General features: G+C 39.9%; 2 protein-coding genes across 3 annotated transcripts; both read left to right on the forward strand.

The window, feature by feature from the left end:
• Window positions 1-1,093: 1,093 nt before the first annotated feature.
• LOC127756876 (protein HESO1-like) lies at window positions 1,094-6,670 on the forward strand. Of its 2 annotated transcripts, none has more exons than XM_052282261.1 (9): window positions 1,094-1,336; window positions 2,463-2,619; window positions 3,339-3,494; window positions 3,813-3,991; window positions 4,077-4,172; window positions 4,255-4,315; window positions 4,401-4,531; window positions 5,182-5,289; window positions 5,384-6,670. In XM_052282261.1, exons 2-9 carry the CDS (start codon window positions 2,472-2,474, stop codon window positions 6,371-6,373), a joined length of 1,869 nt encoding a protein of 622 aa, XP_052138221.1. In that variant the 5' UTR covers window positions 1,094-1,336; window positions 2,463-2,471; the 3' UTR covers window positions 6,374-6,670. The 2 variants fall into 2 exon arrangements, 1 of the variants encoding a protein (XP_052138221.1); XR_008013324.1 differs by having other exon boundaries at window positions 1,202-1,336; window positions 4,401-4,542; window positions 5,384-5,530.
• A 1,009-nt stretch (window positions 6,671-7,679) lies between these two features.
• On the forward strand, window positions 7,680-13,425 carry LOC127756885 (protein HESO1-like). Its single transcript, XM_052282276.1, has 10 exons — window positions 7,680-7,899; window positions 9,062-9,224; window positions 10,513-10,674; window positions 11,010-11,188; window positions 11,263-11,358; window positions 11,450-11,520; window positions 11,616-11,745; window positions 12,325-12,432; window positions 12,537-12,755; window positions 12,831-13,425. Exons 2-10 carry the CDS (start codon window positions 9,071-9,073, stop codon window positions 13,182-13,184), a joined length of 1,473 nt encoding a protein of 490 aa, XP_052138236.1. The 5' UTR covers window positions 7,680-7,899; window positions 9,062-9,070; the 3' UTR covers window positions 13,185-13,425.
• The last annotated feature ends 1,131 nt before the right edge of the window (window positions 13,426-14,556 follow it).

A 14,556-nucleotide genomic window follows, 5' to 3' on the forward strand; every position in this document is an offset into this window, starting at 1 on the left:
TTTTAAAGATTTAATTATAACGAATTTAATGGTGCAATCGGATTATGATTTGGACAAATAATTTAAGAGAAACAAATAGTTTAAAGTGATTTTGCACGTATGCGTCATGCTGACGTCAACGTCCGATTTCCCCCCCTCCCTGTCGGGAGCCCGACGCGTAGTCGTCTTCTCCACTTCATTTATCAAATGGAGCTGATTTTGGATAGGCATGGGATATGCCGGTCCAAATTTTAGGTGTTAGGGTGTGCTTTTAGAGCAATTTTAATAATAATATTGCCAATCACTAGTTTTAAAAATTGAAACATTATTTATAACCAATCTAATAGCTCATTTATATAATAGTTAATTATGGATATATACTGCATCATTAATGCCTAATATATTAATGATTAATACTGTGTGTAACAAGAACTCTCTTCCTTTTAATATATTGACGTACAATCTTTTTACGCACCTTTTATCTCTCCCTTCACATAAGCACAAATATAATGTGGTACTTCCTCCGTTCCACAGTATAAAACCTTCTAACATTATCCAAATTCATATAAATGTTAATGAATCTAGATACATATATAAAATATATATATTGATCAATGGATGAATCTAGATAAGTCCAAAAAGTCTTACGATATAAAACGGAGGGAGTGACTTGGACAATCTGTTACGTCATCTTATTATACTCACTCTTATATGGATAAGTATATAAATGTGTATATGCGTAAATATGTTTACTGTGTTTCTAATAAAATTACTACCACATTGTTTCGATTTTGAAGGGGTGGGTAGGAGAGAGGGGAAAAAGTTTCCTCCTAAAAAAACTAGAAAGAGGAGGTTGAGTCGAGGGACCGATCGAATCAGGGTATGTTTAGTTCCACGCTAAAATTAAAAGTTTGACTAAAATTGAAAATTTGAAGAAAAAAATTATAAGTTTACGTGTGTAGAAAATTTTGTTGTGATAAAAAAGTTAGAAGTTTGAAAAAAAAAAGTTAAAAAGGGTACCGCATAGTGCCAGATAGTACAGTAGCCACCAAAAAGCCCACATATCCGACTAGGAGTACGTTTTTACTTGCTTCCCCCATCGGTCTCCCTCTGGCGCGCCGCTTTGGCTTTTCCGAAAGGAAGCCAGTCATCCATCTCCCCCGATTTAACCCGACGCCGTGCCGCTAGTCTGATCCGCCACCGCCACGGTCTCCTCCTCGCCCCCGTGCCTCCGCCTCCTCCTCCTCCCGTCCAGCCCGTATCGACGAGACCAGCAAGGCGCCGCCGCGCGCGGAGCTCTCGACGCCCGCCGACGACCCGCCCGCCGTCAGATCCGCCTGCTGCATGCTTCCTCCAGGTTTAGATCGTTTCCAAAAATCCTCTGCTTCTCTTCAGTAATTCCACCCGCGTACGGGGTTTCTCGATCAGAGCGGGGGTTCCGTTTATGATCGGGTCAGGGTTTACCTATTCCTTGTGATTTGGGCGGCATGCGATTTTTGGATTATAGGTGACGTTTGGAGGATATGTAATATTATGGGTTTTCAGGAAATCGTTTGGATGCTGTAGTTACCAACCACAGCAGCATGCCTAGCAATTTGTGCAATTACTCGTTACTCTTAACAGCACTCACGCTGTCACGCGCGGTGTGGCACACTGTCAAAATTTGAGATACGTTGACACTTCATCATTGGTGGAATCTCGTGAAGGAATTATTTCAGCGGATGTGCATATGCTATAGTATGAGAACATCTATGGTATTATGTAGATACAACAATCACTAACCAGTCACGAGAAGAAGGTTTTTAGTTGTGATTCTATAATATATTTGAGAATCAAAACTAACTTTACAAGCTTATGTGGGTTTGACCCTTCAAAATTTCTTGGAGTTTTTTATAGTTCAACAAGCGTCAATGATTGCGATTCATATATATACATTGTTTACTAGTAATGGTTTGTGTGAGTTCTTGAGAAAAAAAAATATGTGGTTGACCATGCACCAAATGCATTGTTCCACCACTGCTTTTGGTTGTGATCATTTTCGCATAGATAGCGTCATGTCATGCTGCATTTTGATGGTGATGTTGTGATTCGTGAATGCAAGCAAAATAAACGCAATGGAAACATTTTTTTTGCAAGTCATATTTTTTGTTTGTTTCTAGTTCTCATCGTTATCTTCTTTTAATAAATGTGTCCCTTTGTTCTCTTAGAGCATTTTCCCCTCTCAGAAAATTGGAAACATTTAATAAGCATCAGAGTGATCAATCTTAGTGAATACTTCATAGAGAACATAATTCCATCAATGTTCTGTTCAGAGCAAATTTGTAGAAAAGAAAACCAGGCAAGCATTGACCTTCTGACTTGTGGTTAGAAAAATTATCTGGTTGAATCTCCATTCTCTTTGTTTTTAACAGTATTTTTATTTGTACCCATGTAACATCTTGTTTTTCCTTTTTGGTCCATTATATTTCGTTGTTGAACTGCAGGATTTCAGTATGACTGAACATATAAATTATGATGTGGTGGAGCAGTGTGTTAAAAACATCCTCTCTCTAATCAAACCAGTGGAGGATGACAGACGCAAACGACTATCTGCAATTCAGGAGTTATCAAATTCCATTCCTAAAGTTGCAGCCTTAAGAGGTGAGTTATCTCATATTTGATAATTTTTAAGTTTGTAACAATGTAATTTTTGATAAGCTAAATATGAAATGCAATGGCCACTGTGGACAGTTATGGTCAGTTATCCTTTTGGCACCTACAGCTGAGGCCCTTGGTCACTTCTCTTGTGATTTGTTGCTAGAATGGTGGGAACGGGCAACAAGTAGAATATCTAAGAAACAATGTCTTCCAGTGATAGCAGATAGGCCTGCAGGCTGCAGAAGGTGGTCACAAGTTGTCGGCGAATACAGATCTAGGCGACTTAAGTTTAGTCTCACGCATTGCATTCTTTTCAGTAGCTGTCAGTTTCGTATTAGGGAGAATCCTCCAGTCGTTTGTTGCCTTTTTTTTCCTTTTTGCTTCTAATTATCTGCATCATTTGATCTCTCAAGCCTTTTTGCATGCTGCTAAAAAGAAAATAAAGGCAATGGTGACCAGTGTTCAGTTTATTTTTTCACTACAGTCCTAATGCTGCATAATGTGGAACTATTAGGTGTTTGTTTTGCTATAATGGGGTCATGATCTCTTCAAATGGTATAGATTGTTCAATAACTTATTTTCCTTCATATACTTGCTTAGTCAATGCACAGGTTCTCTAATAAGTTTCCATGATGGCAAAATGAAATGTCAAAGGATTTAATGATGATATGATGGTGGTGATTTAGTGTTGCCTTATCTGAACTTTTAAATTTCTTTAACAGGTGCTGTTTTCAAACCTTTTGGATCCTTTGTATCAAATCTTTACTCAAATTCAGGTGATTTGGATATATCGGTTCAGCTCCCTAATAACTCAATCATAAGCAAGAAGAAAAAGCAATATGTCTTGAGGGAATTAATGAGAGTGCTACAAAATAGAGGTAAACCTTTTTTTCCATATTACATAATAAAGGAGCATGCAGACTTCTTCTCATTGCATGATCATTGTACCCATGAAATAATAACCATGGCTTTTGCGGTAAAACCGTAAAAGGATTCCATATTATGCAACCACACATTTACGCACATAGGATAGCAAAATCATGTAGGAGTACTAAATATGATGAACCGTGTATCTTTATTTCAAAGGAGAATTGGACTTGAAATTCACAACCTTGTGCTACTATATTGGGCAATTCTTTTTAGTCATACAGGTAGCTCTTATTTATATTATGATTTCGTTGGTTGAATTGTGTCAGGTGTTGCCGGATATGTGCAATTTATTCCTTTTGCAAGAGTTCCAGTTCTTCAGTATGTGAGCAACACCTTCGGAATTTCCTGCGATATATCTGTGAACAACTACCCTGGTCGAATTAAATCCAAAATCTTCTGCTGGATCAGTTCTTTAGATGTGCGTTTTGGTGATATGGTTTTACTGGTAAGACTAGGTAACTAGTAGAGAGTTTCTTGCTGCCCCATCATTTTGTTGGAAAGCCCAAGGTTCAAACTATGTTTTCTTGCAGATCAAAGAATGGGCGAAAGCTCAAAACATTAATGATCCCAAAACTGGGACCTTAAACTCCTATTCACTTTGCCTACTAGTCCTCTTCCATTTTCAGGTAATATTCATCTGTGGTATTTCAAGTTATACTGATACATGATTTTAGGAATATCCTTGTTACTGTCTTTACCTTATTCCAGACATGTGAGCCTGCAATCCTTCCACCTCTTAAGGAGATTTATGAAGGGAACATTGAAGAAGGTATTGCTGGTAAAATGAACTAATATTTTCTTTGATGATGATTGTCTAGCATATCTGTATCTGAATTCATTGCATTTACATACAGAAATGACGGTGTATGATGAGGAACATCTTGATGAGGTTTGCTCTGAAAATTTAGCAAAATTTCAAAGCAAGAACAAGGAACGAAGGAATGAAAGCTCTCTTTGCCATCTGCTTGCAACCTTTTTCCACAAAGTAATTAAACAGTATGCTCCGTTTCATTGGTAAAGTTAGTATGCTTCTTGTAAGGACATATTTGCTGTTCATGTCTTGGCGAAGCATGTCTTCATGTTTCTAGGAATATTTCCTATGCCATATTTTAGTAAGTTATATCGAGGTTGCTGGTGCTCATGTAGTTTAATAAGTTGAGTTATTTCAAAAGTCTTTGGCCCTTGCTTTTGTTCAGCATCGTGGCATCTTGTTAAACTCAAACATACCTTTTCTCTTTGTGTTTTGTATTTTTTAAACTAATTAACACTTGACAGACTCTTCCTTTTAGAGAAGTAAGACGATTTTTGTTATAACTCAACTCACCTTCCATGCTAGCCTTTGTTTTGCTCATTTTGTTATAAGTCCAATAAGATGATTTGTGTTCAAATCTAAGCTAAGTGAAATAGCTACTTATCTTCCTTTCATTAAACATAATTAAACAAATGAGCTAATCCCTCCTTTTTGTGGGGCTACTTAATTACTTTGCTCCATTAAACTATATTTTATCCCCATTAAAATAATGCTACTGTCACTGAAAGCATATTTAAGATTTAGATGCCATGCACATTTTTCATTCGTTACTTTTTGTAACTCATGAGATACGAGCTTTACCAGTAATCTTACATTGATTGCAGTTTTCCTCTATCGGCACCCTTTCGGGTGATGTGATATCCACTTACACGGGCCAGTTCAAACGAATAGAGGAGAACCCAAGTTGGATGGCCAGATCATACAGCTTATTTGTAAGGATTTCCTTTTATGGTTGCATTCAGCAGTCTTATTGAAATTTGGACTATTTACTAACACAATCTCGTTCGTTCATTATCTCCTTTTCAGGTCGAAGATCCAATTGAGAGACCTGATAATGCCGCTAGAGCGGTTGGTTTGAAAGGCCTTGAGCGGATTGCTGGGGCCTTCACCGCTGCTAATCGTAAGTTTGCATCTCTCCAACACGCCAAACGAAATGACTTACTGGAGATGCTGTGTACGCCTGCTGTTGGCTCAAAGCTTGGCATAAGAGTTAGCCAAGAAGTTATGGCTAACTCTTGCACAAATACTCCACGGAGGAACCGTCATCATGGTAGACCAACAGAACAAGTCTCAGCGAGGCCATCTGATAATCAAAATCACCGCGGGGCCAGAGAATTTACAGTTGGGAGACAAGTTCATAATCCCCCACGGGCGCGCCAATCAACTGGAGCGTACCATGCTCTTAACAGTCAGCATGTAATTCCTGCATTGAGCCAACCAGCAGGAATTTATCAAACAGTTGGCCCATACCAGAGTAATGGTCATCCACAGGTGTATACTAGAGATGTCCAAACAGTAGGGCACCAAAATTATAGGCATCCAATGGGACACACCACACAGCTCCAAACAGTGGAACCATATCAGAGTAATAATAGTCAACCACAGGTTCATGCTACCAGCATCCAAGCACCAAGACAATACCAGAATTATACTCGACAACGCCCGGCCAGAAACTACAATCACCAAGTGTTACATGCTACAGCGACCGAGACAACGGCCAGAAACTACAATCACCAATTGTTACATGCTGCAGCAACCGAGACAACGGCCAGAAACTATAATCACCAATCGTTACATGCTACAGCAACCGAGACAGAAGGATCATACCGGAATCAGCAGCAGAGACAACACACATCTGGCCGTCAAACAAATAGGAACGCTGTGAACACAAGGTACGTGCCTGTTGTTGGAAGGCCACAAAATGTAGCATGTGAATCACGAGCTCAAGACTCCTCAGGCAGGGGAACATGGCAACAAAGGGAGCCGCGAGCAGGATCAACCTACCAAAATAGATAGCAACGGATTATCTTCAGCTTTTGCATCGCAGTGTGTATGAGTTTTTGGTAGTTTGTGATAGCTTTCGTCAGCCAGCAGTTTGATCTCAGTGCCGCTGCAATGCAGCGAACTGTATTGGGTAAAATGCAGTTACAAGATTTTCTTTTGTGCAGATGTTGTCATGTTGCTACACGCGTGGCTACGATTGATTGCGCTGTAGCTGAGAACTGTTTAAAAAAAATGAAGAAAACACAGTTTTATTTTTATATGTATGATAAACTAATAAACGAGGTAATCTGCAGTATCAGCCGTTTAAAAGATTAAGGCTTTTGTAGTAGTTGGGAACTCATCCTTATTTACGAAAAAGAAGCAACAAATTAATATATAATTAATTAAGTATTAGCTATTTTTTAAAAAAAAGTTAATATGATTTTTAAAGTAACTTTCCTATTTTTTTTTTCAAAAAATGTACTGTAGCGTGCGAACCCAGCCTAAGGCCGAGAAAAGAAACCAACAACTTACATTTAAAGTAACTTTCAATACTTACGTTTTGGTTGTGGCTGATAACCCAACAAGCAGACAATTTTACTGAATATTTTTGCATCTGGCTATTCTAATTGTCTAGTTGTGAAGGAATAGGTAAATATAGGGTAGAAACTAAGTCAAAACTCATGTCACACCCCCAATCCCCCGAAAAAAAACATAAAAATCATATATAAGTTCCATATAAATTCATATAAAAAATCTCACGCGTAGATGATATGATGGTGGGCAACGTTTAGGTTCGACTTTCTTTGTGAGATGTGATTTTTCATAACTTATAAACAAAGTTCAATTTGGACAATATATCTCGGTGTCCACCATCATCTCATATATGGCCTTGTTTGGCATAGGTTTGGATCCAAGATTTTATGAAATTGGGTATCCCTAGCTTCACAAATTTATAGAAATGGATCTAAGATTTTATGAAATTGGGTATCCTAGCTGCATCAAACACTCTCATCTATGTTGGGGTTTTCACGATATATAGGAGAGGCTTGGATGCCAAATAGAGTGCATATCAGTTCTTGCTACCATACCCTCTTTTTTTTTCTCACAAAATCTATATGTTGCATTTGGAACACTACCGTTTCAAAAAAAAAAAATCAAAACTCATAAGGGAAAAAAAAACCACGTTTCAAACGGCTTCCTCTGTGGTTTCCCCAGAAACTGGATAAGCGTTCCCCTCGGGCCGGCTCCGACGTGCTACGGACTGGGCCTTCGCGCGCCGTCCCGTCCCCGCTCCCGAAGCGAAACCAACGCAACGCACGACTCCCTCCCACTCTACCCTCGTCTCGTGCGCGTGGACGACTCCCTTTGCCTAGCTTGACTCGTGCGCCGCCTACTTTCGCCAATCGCCATGGTGCAAGCCGCCTCAACCTCCTCGCGCTTTCTCCGCACAACCCGTCTCCACGGCTCCTCCACCTCCACCACGCCAGCGGAGCCCGCAGCCTCCGCGTAGCCGGCGGCGGCTCCTCCTCCTCTCATCGCGCTATCTCTCTCTCTCGGTAAACCCCTGGCCTCGGTTAGTATCTGAAGTGGATTTCTCGCTTGGTCTACTGGCGGGGTTCGCTCGATACTCCTCGAGTTAGGGTTTGGCGAATACGACCAACCCCGCGGATCGCGGTTGGATGGCGACTAGAGCGGCCGCGCTGCTCTGAGAATGCAATGTACCTTTCAAGGGTTCGGTATTTTAGTTCCTTGCTTGCTAGTTGCTACTACTGCGACAATCTCGCGGTTCGTTTGCGAAGAAATATAAAGAGGGTGCCTTGCTGTGGCTGTGCACTTCTCTCTCCTTTGTTTTCACCCGAAAGTTGTGATTTTGGTGTGGGGTTTTGATGTAGAGAAATTGATGAGTACCACGGGTATTGCCAGCCAAATATTAATTGCGGAATGTGGGGAATGGGGAAAGGGTGTTGCCTTCGACGTGGATTCGCCTGCTGCGACACATAAGCATGCATATATTCGTAGAGTGGAGCGGAATTCTGCTAGCATTCTGTAGTTACCCAGTTACGTTAACTACTGTAGTGCTAATGTTAGAGTTAAATGATTTATATGATGAAGTGATGAAGTATACTTTTGGCCTGCCGACTTCGTCTGGGGTTTAATTTACACAAAACTTCAATACCTTGTAAACTACACACCCAAATATCATGCATGCAAATCACATCCTAGGGGTGGTATTGCGGGTGTTTTGGTTGATGTGGCATGCAGGTGAACGTGGGGGCATGATGATTTAGGGAAAGAAAATTATGTGGGCCTTTTTCTCTTTCCTAGATGGGGTGTGGTATGGGTGGGAGTACTGCCATGTGTTAAAGAAATTGATGATGTGGTAGCCACATGACCCAATGGCCAACACCTCTAGTAACCTCTTTGGGTGTATTCTGCGCTGGAAACTGGTGGAGGGATGAAAATATATTAAATTGCAGGGTGTACATTAAACTAGAGCAAAGTTAAGAAACAATTGTAGGGTGTACGTAGGTCGTTGCACTGTTGGTTTGGACTTATGGAGCAAATATTTTACAATTTACATTAGAAAACCAGGACAACCATTATTCTTGTAACTGTAATGGGTTTGAATGCGGTTATATCTGGTTATGGTGCTTAGCGACGCCACTGTGTACCCATATAATCTCTTTTGATCATACGTCTATATCATTTGTTGCCCAGGATTTCAGGATGTCGATTTGGCGTGTCCCTAATTATGATGTGTTGGAGAAGTGTACAGAAGATATCCTCTCTCTAATCAAACCAGTGGAGGGTGACCGAAACAAACGAATATATGCAATTCAGGAGCTGGCAGATACAATCTATTCAGCTGGGGCCTTGAGAGGTAACTCACACCTAAAGTTACCACATAACCCCTGTATTATTTGAAAATCTTCCGTTGGGTTCCTTGTATTTATTGACGGTATGGTGTTGTGATGTTTCTACATCAAGCTTGGTTAGACTTATCTATGATCTTGAAGAGAAAATGTGTTTTCCACTTTATTGCTGTGAATGCTAGCTTGGGCATGGATTTCTGATAGATCTCTGAAAGAAAAGACCCAGTCTTATAGGTGTAAGGTGCCTCTGCGGTGCCTATCGTATTTCTTGTTATATTCATAAGGAACCTTAAGTTTTAAAGTTATCATCACACTTTGTCTGGGCAATAGTTTGAAAATACAATGAGTGACATATTTATGCAATCCATAGTACTTAAAAGTGATGTGTTTGTTTTGTGATCGATGCTAGAAAATGGTCTTCATGCTGCGATTGCTGTATGGCAATGGGAACTCTACGGCAGACCCATGAGGTTGCTAGCAGGCAACTGTTGACCTATGACAGTTCACAGTACACAGTAACCGTTAACCAACAATTTGTCATATCATGCCTGACAAATGACAATCACGATAAGCTTGTGTTGCTAGAATTAAGGGTGGGCATAATTACCTGAAACCAAAGAACCAATCCAAACTAACTGAGACCAAATACTTATGTCAGAGTTTCTAACTAACCGAATTTAATTTGGTTATAGGCCTTGGTTAACCGAATTGACCGAAATATAGTTAATAAGCGCAAAATCAACCTGTTAAGCCTATTAAGTATCATGTTTGAACAGTTGAATTTTGATGTTAAGTTGCAAGTGCTATCTTTGTGTTCTATATCATTTGTTGTTTATTTTGTGACTTTTTACTGTCAAACATGTCCTGAAACTGGGGAATTGCTGCCAAATTTTTTACTACCAAAACATGTCCTGAAATTGATCAATCAGTTCGGTCATGACCTAGGACCGAACCAAAATGACCAAAACCAAATAGCTTGGCCTTTATGATTTTGCATTGAATTTCGGTCTTGATTTTCGGATGGCCAAAATTCGAGAAGACCAAAGAATCAATCCGAATTAATTGTTCAAACCGAATGGTTACCCATAGCCAGAATGGAGCTGCTCAAATGTCACATAATGTTTTTACTGGATTTTTTTTTTTGGTTACATTCTCTTGTTATACAATGGATAGTGTCTTCCTCAATGCATATATTATTTATGAAGTTTGCATGTTGGAAAAGGGTAACTGTTAGAGAAGTCAGCAGTGCAATTATTTTAGTGTTTCTTTTTCTGAGTTCTTAACTTTCCTTTATAGGTGCTTCTGTAAAACCTTTTGGATCCTTCGTATCACAACTTTATGCAAAATCAGGTGATTTGGATGTGTCAGTTGAGCTGTTCAATGCCTTGAATCTCCCTATAAGTAAGAGAAAGAAGCAAGATACCCTGAGAGAAGTAAGGAGAGCTTTGCAAAAGCGAGGTAAACTTTCTTTTCGATTAATGAAAACAGCTTTAACCGAAATGATAGAAGTTTTGGTTGTGTGTTCTTTGTGATCAAACAAATAGTCACTATATGCATATACATGCACCAAGGAAAGCAATAAGTGGGCTTTGCGCGTCTTTGATGCAGCGGCCAGGTTATCCATTATCTAAAAAAAAAAGGAAAGCAATATATCTTGTGAGAGGTGAAGTCACTGTAATGAATAAGTTTTGATCAAGCTATTCACGATCTTCTTTTTGTTCCGTACTTCATTCAATGCAACCCTTTTTGTTGAATTTACAGGATATTCTTATCTGTTTTCATTCCTTATTTAGGTATTGCTAGACATATGGAGTTCATTCCTAATGCAAGAGTTCCAGTCCTTCAGTATGTGAGCAACCAATATGGTATTTCCTGTGATATATCCATTAGCAATTACCCTGGTCGAATTAAATCGAAAATCTTCTACTGGATCAATACTTTGGATGATCGCTTTGGTGATATGGTTTTATTGGTAAGCTCTGTGTAACCAAGAGAATTCTCTTTTTGCTACAATCTTCCTTTTTGTTAAGCCATGTTTTTTGGCAGGTCAAGGAATGGGCCAAAGCTCAAAACATTAATGATCCAAAAAATGGAACCCTGAATTCCTATTCACTTTGTCTACTTGTTCTCTTTCATTTTCAGGTGTTATTTCTTACTTTACAAGTTACCTCTATTTCTTATTTATTGTTCCATTAAAGTTATCTATATGCGTTCTTTATTCTGAGCCTTCCAGACATGTGAACCTGCAATATTACCACCGCTGAAGGAGATTTATGAAGGGAACATCATGGAGGACATTTCAGATAAGATTTCATTATGGGAATATGGCTTACCTGTGATGGATAGTGACTATCTATTTGTCAGTGCCTTGCTGTTTAACTGCTGCATTCACATACAGGGAGGGCGTACTATAATGAGAAACATCTTGATGAGGTTTGCTCCATAAATATAGAAAGATTCCGGCGCCAAAATATGGGGCAAAGAAATCAGAGCTCTCTTTCTCATCTACTTGCATCATTCTTTCACAAGGTAATTGAACTTATGGCCACTATATTGGCTAGTCAACCTTGTCTAAGAGAGTATGACTTCCTTCTAAGTACTGTAGTTCTGTTGTTCAAATACAGGTGTATGTTTTATTCTTGTCTTTAGGCATGTATCTCCACATTTTGTTCTTAACTATGTTAATGAATCAACACTGGCATTTTTAGGCCATATATGGTCTCTCTTGAGCTTGTTCAAACAAATTTGGTCTGCTTAATCTAACTCACTGGGGGTGTAAATCCAATGACGACGACTCATATGTAACCTTTTTAGTAACTAGTAGCTATCAAATTGTCAGTACATGAGCTAATCTCATCAGTGATTTCATGTTGCTTAACTCAAGATAGTCAGTAAAATACATTTAAAAGTTATCTGCAATTCAGCATTTGTAGTATGTCTACGCAATGAAATTTGGCCTGAAACTTCCCCAATACCAAGGTTCAAGGGCTAGTGTCAAAATTGTAGCCTTTAGTTTTCTTGCTTTGTATCTGGGATTATTGCATCTTTCTTTAGTTCTTTAACCTGAAGAGCTAGATGGGCTTAACCAGCAATTTATATTGCCTGCAGTTTTTCCGCATCGATGCCCTTTCGGATAAGGTTATATCGACTTACACTGGTCGGTTGGAGAGAATCCAGGACAATCCAAGATGGATGGACAAGTCATACAGCTTGTTTGTAAGGCTTTCCTTTTTGATGCTTTTGGTGGTTATGATGATTGATGTTGCTAAAAGTTTTAGCCCAAGTGCTGATATTCTATCTACTTGCTATTTATTATGTAGGTTGAAGATCCATTTGAGAAACCTGATAATGCTGCTAGAGCAGTCGGTTCCTTTGAGTTCCAAGATATTGTCAATGCCTTCAGCAACGCGAGCAATAAGTTTGTTTCTGATGCGCATGCGCTTACTGACCGAAATGGATTATTGTCACTGCTTTGCACACCTGATGTTGGATCAAAACTTGGTGGAAGAGCCAGTGCCAGCCGTTATACAAATACCTTAGTGAGTCCTCATGACAGATTTTTATGATATCTTGACTATGTGGCACCTAACCCATACGATGATCATCATCACCAGCCAGCCAGAGGAGGAAGCAGGTCAGGTCAGGTCAGAGTCCACATGGGTATACTACCAACCGGCAAACTGCAGTGCATTACCAGAACAATAATCATCCACAGGCATATAACACGCAGCGGCAAACAACAGTTCATCACCAGAACCAGAACAATCAACAGGTGTATGCTGCAGGGAGGCAAACAGGAGGTCAGTACCAGAATACCCAGCGTAGCAAGGAGAACACATCATATCGTCATTCAAATTGGCGAGCAGCAACTACATGGCACGAGCCAGTTTGTGGATGATTCTACAATGGAGAATGGCAGTAACACTCTCAGACCGGCCTCACCATCAGCATCAGTTGATCATAACTGATGGTCCTAGGACAGCAACAGATTATCTTTAGCTCTTGCCTGACAATATGTCAATATGCATCACATTTCGATTCCCTTAGGTCTCGACAAACAATATGTATGAGCTCATGAAATTTAGCGCAAGTTATTGCCAGCCAGCTCGTATGGTTGAGCGAGCCTGGGGCTTATGTGCATTTTGAGATCTAGAAGATGTATTGCTGAACATGCAGCTCTATCACTTCTGATGTTCAATATATAACTTTAGGCCATCTTCCTTCTCCATCTATCTCCCATGAGAAAGATTGCAATGGAATGTGTATTTCTGGAGCTCTCTTGATAGAATGCATGGTCATGTATGTACCAGTTGTGCTTCGCGTCTATGCATGCATGCCTCCATGGCCGCAGACGGAAACAAGAAATTGAATCAAGCAGGAACATCAACAATGCGCTCAACTTTAGCTGCAAATTTGACCATCACAGAACATCGGAACATGCATGTAACACGTCGACGAAACCGTGCGCTCTGAATGTTGAGCACAAACAGATCAGATAGAAACCGGAACTATATGACTTGCAACTTATATATGACTTATATGACTTGCAACTTACAAACCGTTCTTTCTCATTGCACTGAATTATATGACTTGCAACTTACGGAACTTGCATTTTCCACTTTCCAAATTTGCAATAGAGCTGTGCCAAATGTTCGCAGTGATCAGAGAAAACATTAGAGACACAACAACGCTGATCATGGACGATTGATCTATCTCATTACACACCTGCTCTGCAAGGTATGCCCACACGAGTACAGAACATAAGAGCAGATGTTGGGCATTGCATGCCGTGCCGAACTGCCGATGCAAGGTGACATGCTATGTACTCGTCGCCCAGTCGCCCCCACGCATATCGATCAATCTATCATGCAACGCATGTGTAAAACTTGTAAAACTTTTTTTAGAAATTTCACTATAATTAGTGCAAACCCGAGTTGAAACTTGTAAAACTTGTTAGAAATTAGAAGGGGCCGCGCGAACGCATACCACCCTACTCTCTCACTTGTGGGGAGATGGTAGGTTAACACTCCCTCCCATGTGCAATGGAGGCCGTTAAACTAGGCCATGAGCTTTCTTGATCGCTCATCGACCTCGTCCAGGTAAGAATTTCTCAACGTTGTACCCAGCCTTTGTTTTATACCTTCTCTCTGGCCCCTTCAACTCAAAAGGAGTGATGTGGTACTAAACTGAATCGTTAGGATTCAGTTCGGTTCACCTGTTGGGCTCTCAGGGGGCCGTTCCGTGTAAATTCAACCCAAATAAGTAGCTGGCTCCTATCATAGACAAGTACAAAATGATCTTACCCATCTGGCATACTGAATTATAATGTTTACAAGCTCA

The sequence above is a fragment of the Oryza glaberrima genome, chromosome 1 (genome assembly GCF_000147395.1).
Source record: "Oryza glaberrima chromosome 1, OglaRS2, whole genome shotgun sequence".
NCBI classification, from domain to species: Eukaryota; Viridiplantae; Streptophyta; class Magnoliopsida; order Poales; family Poaceae; genus Oryza; species Oryza glaberrima.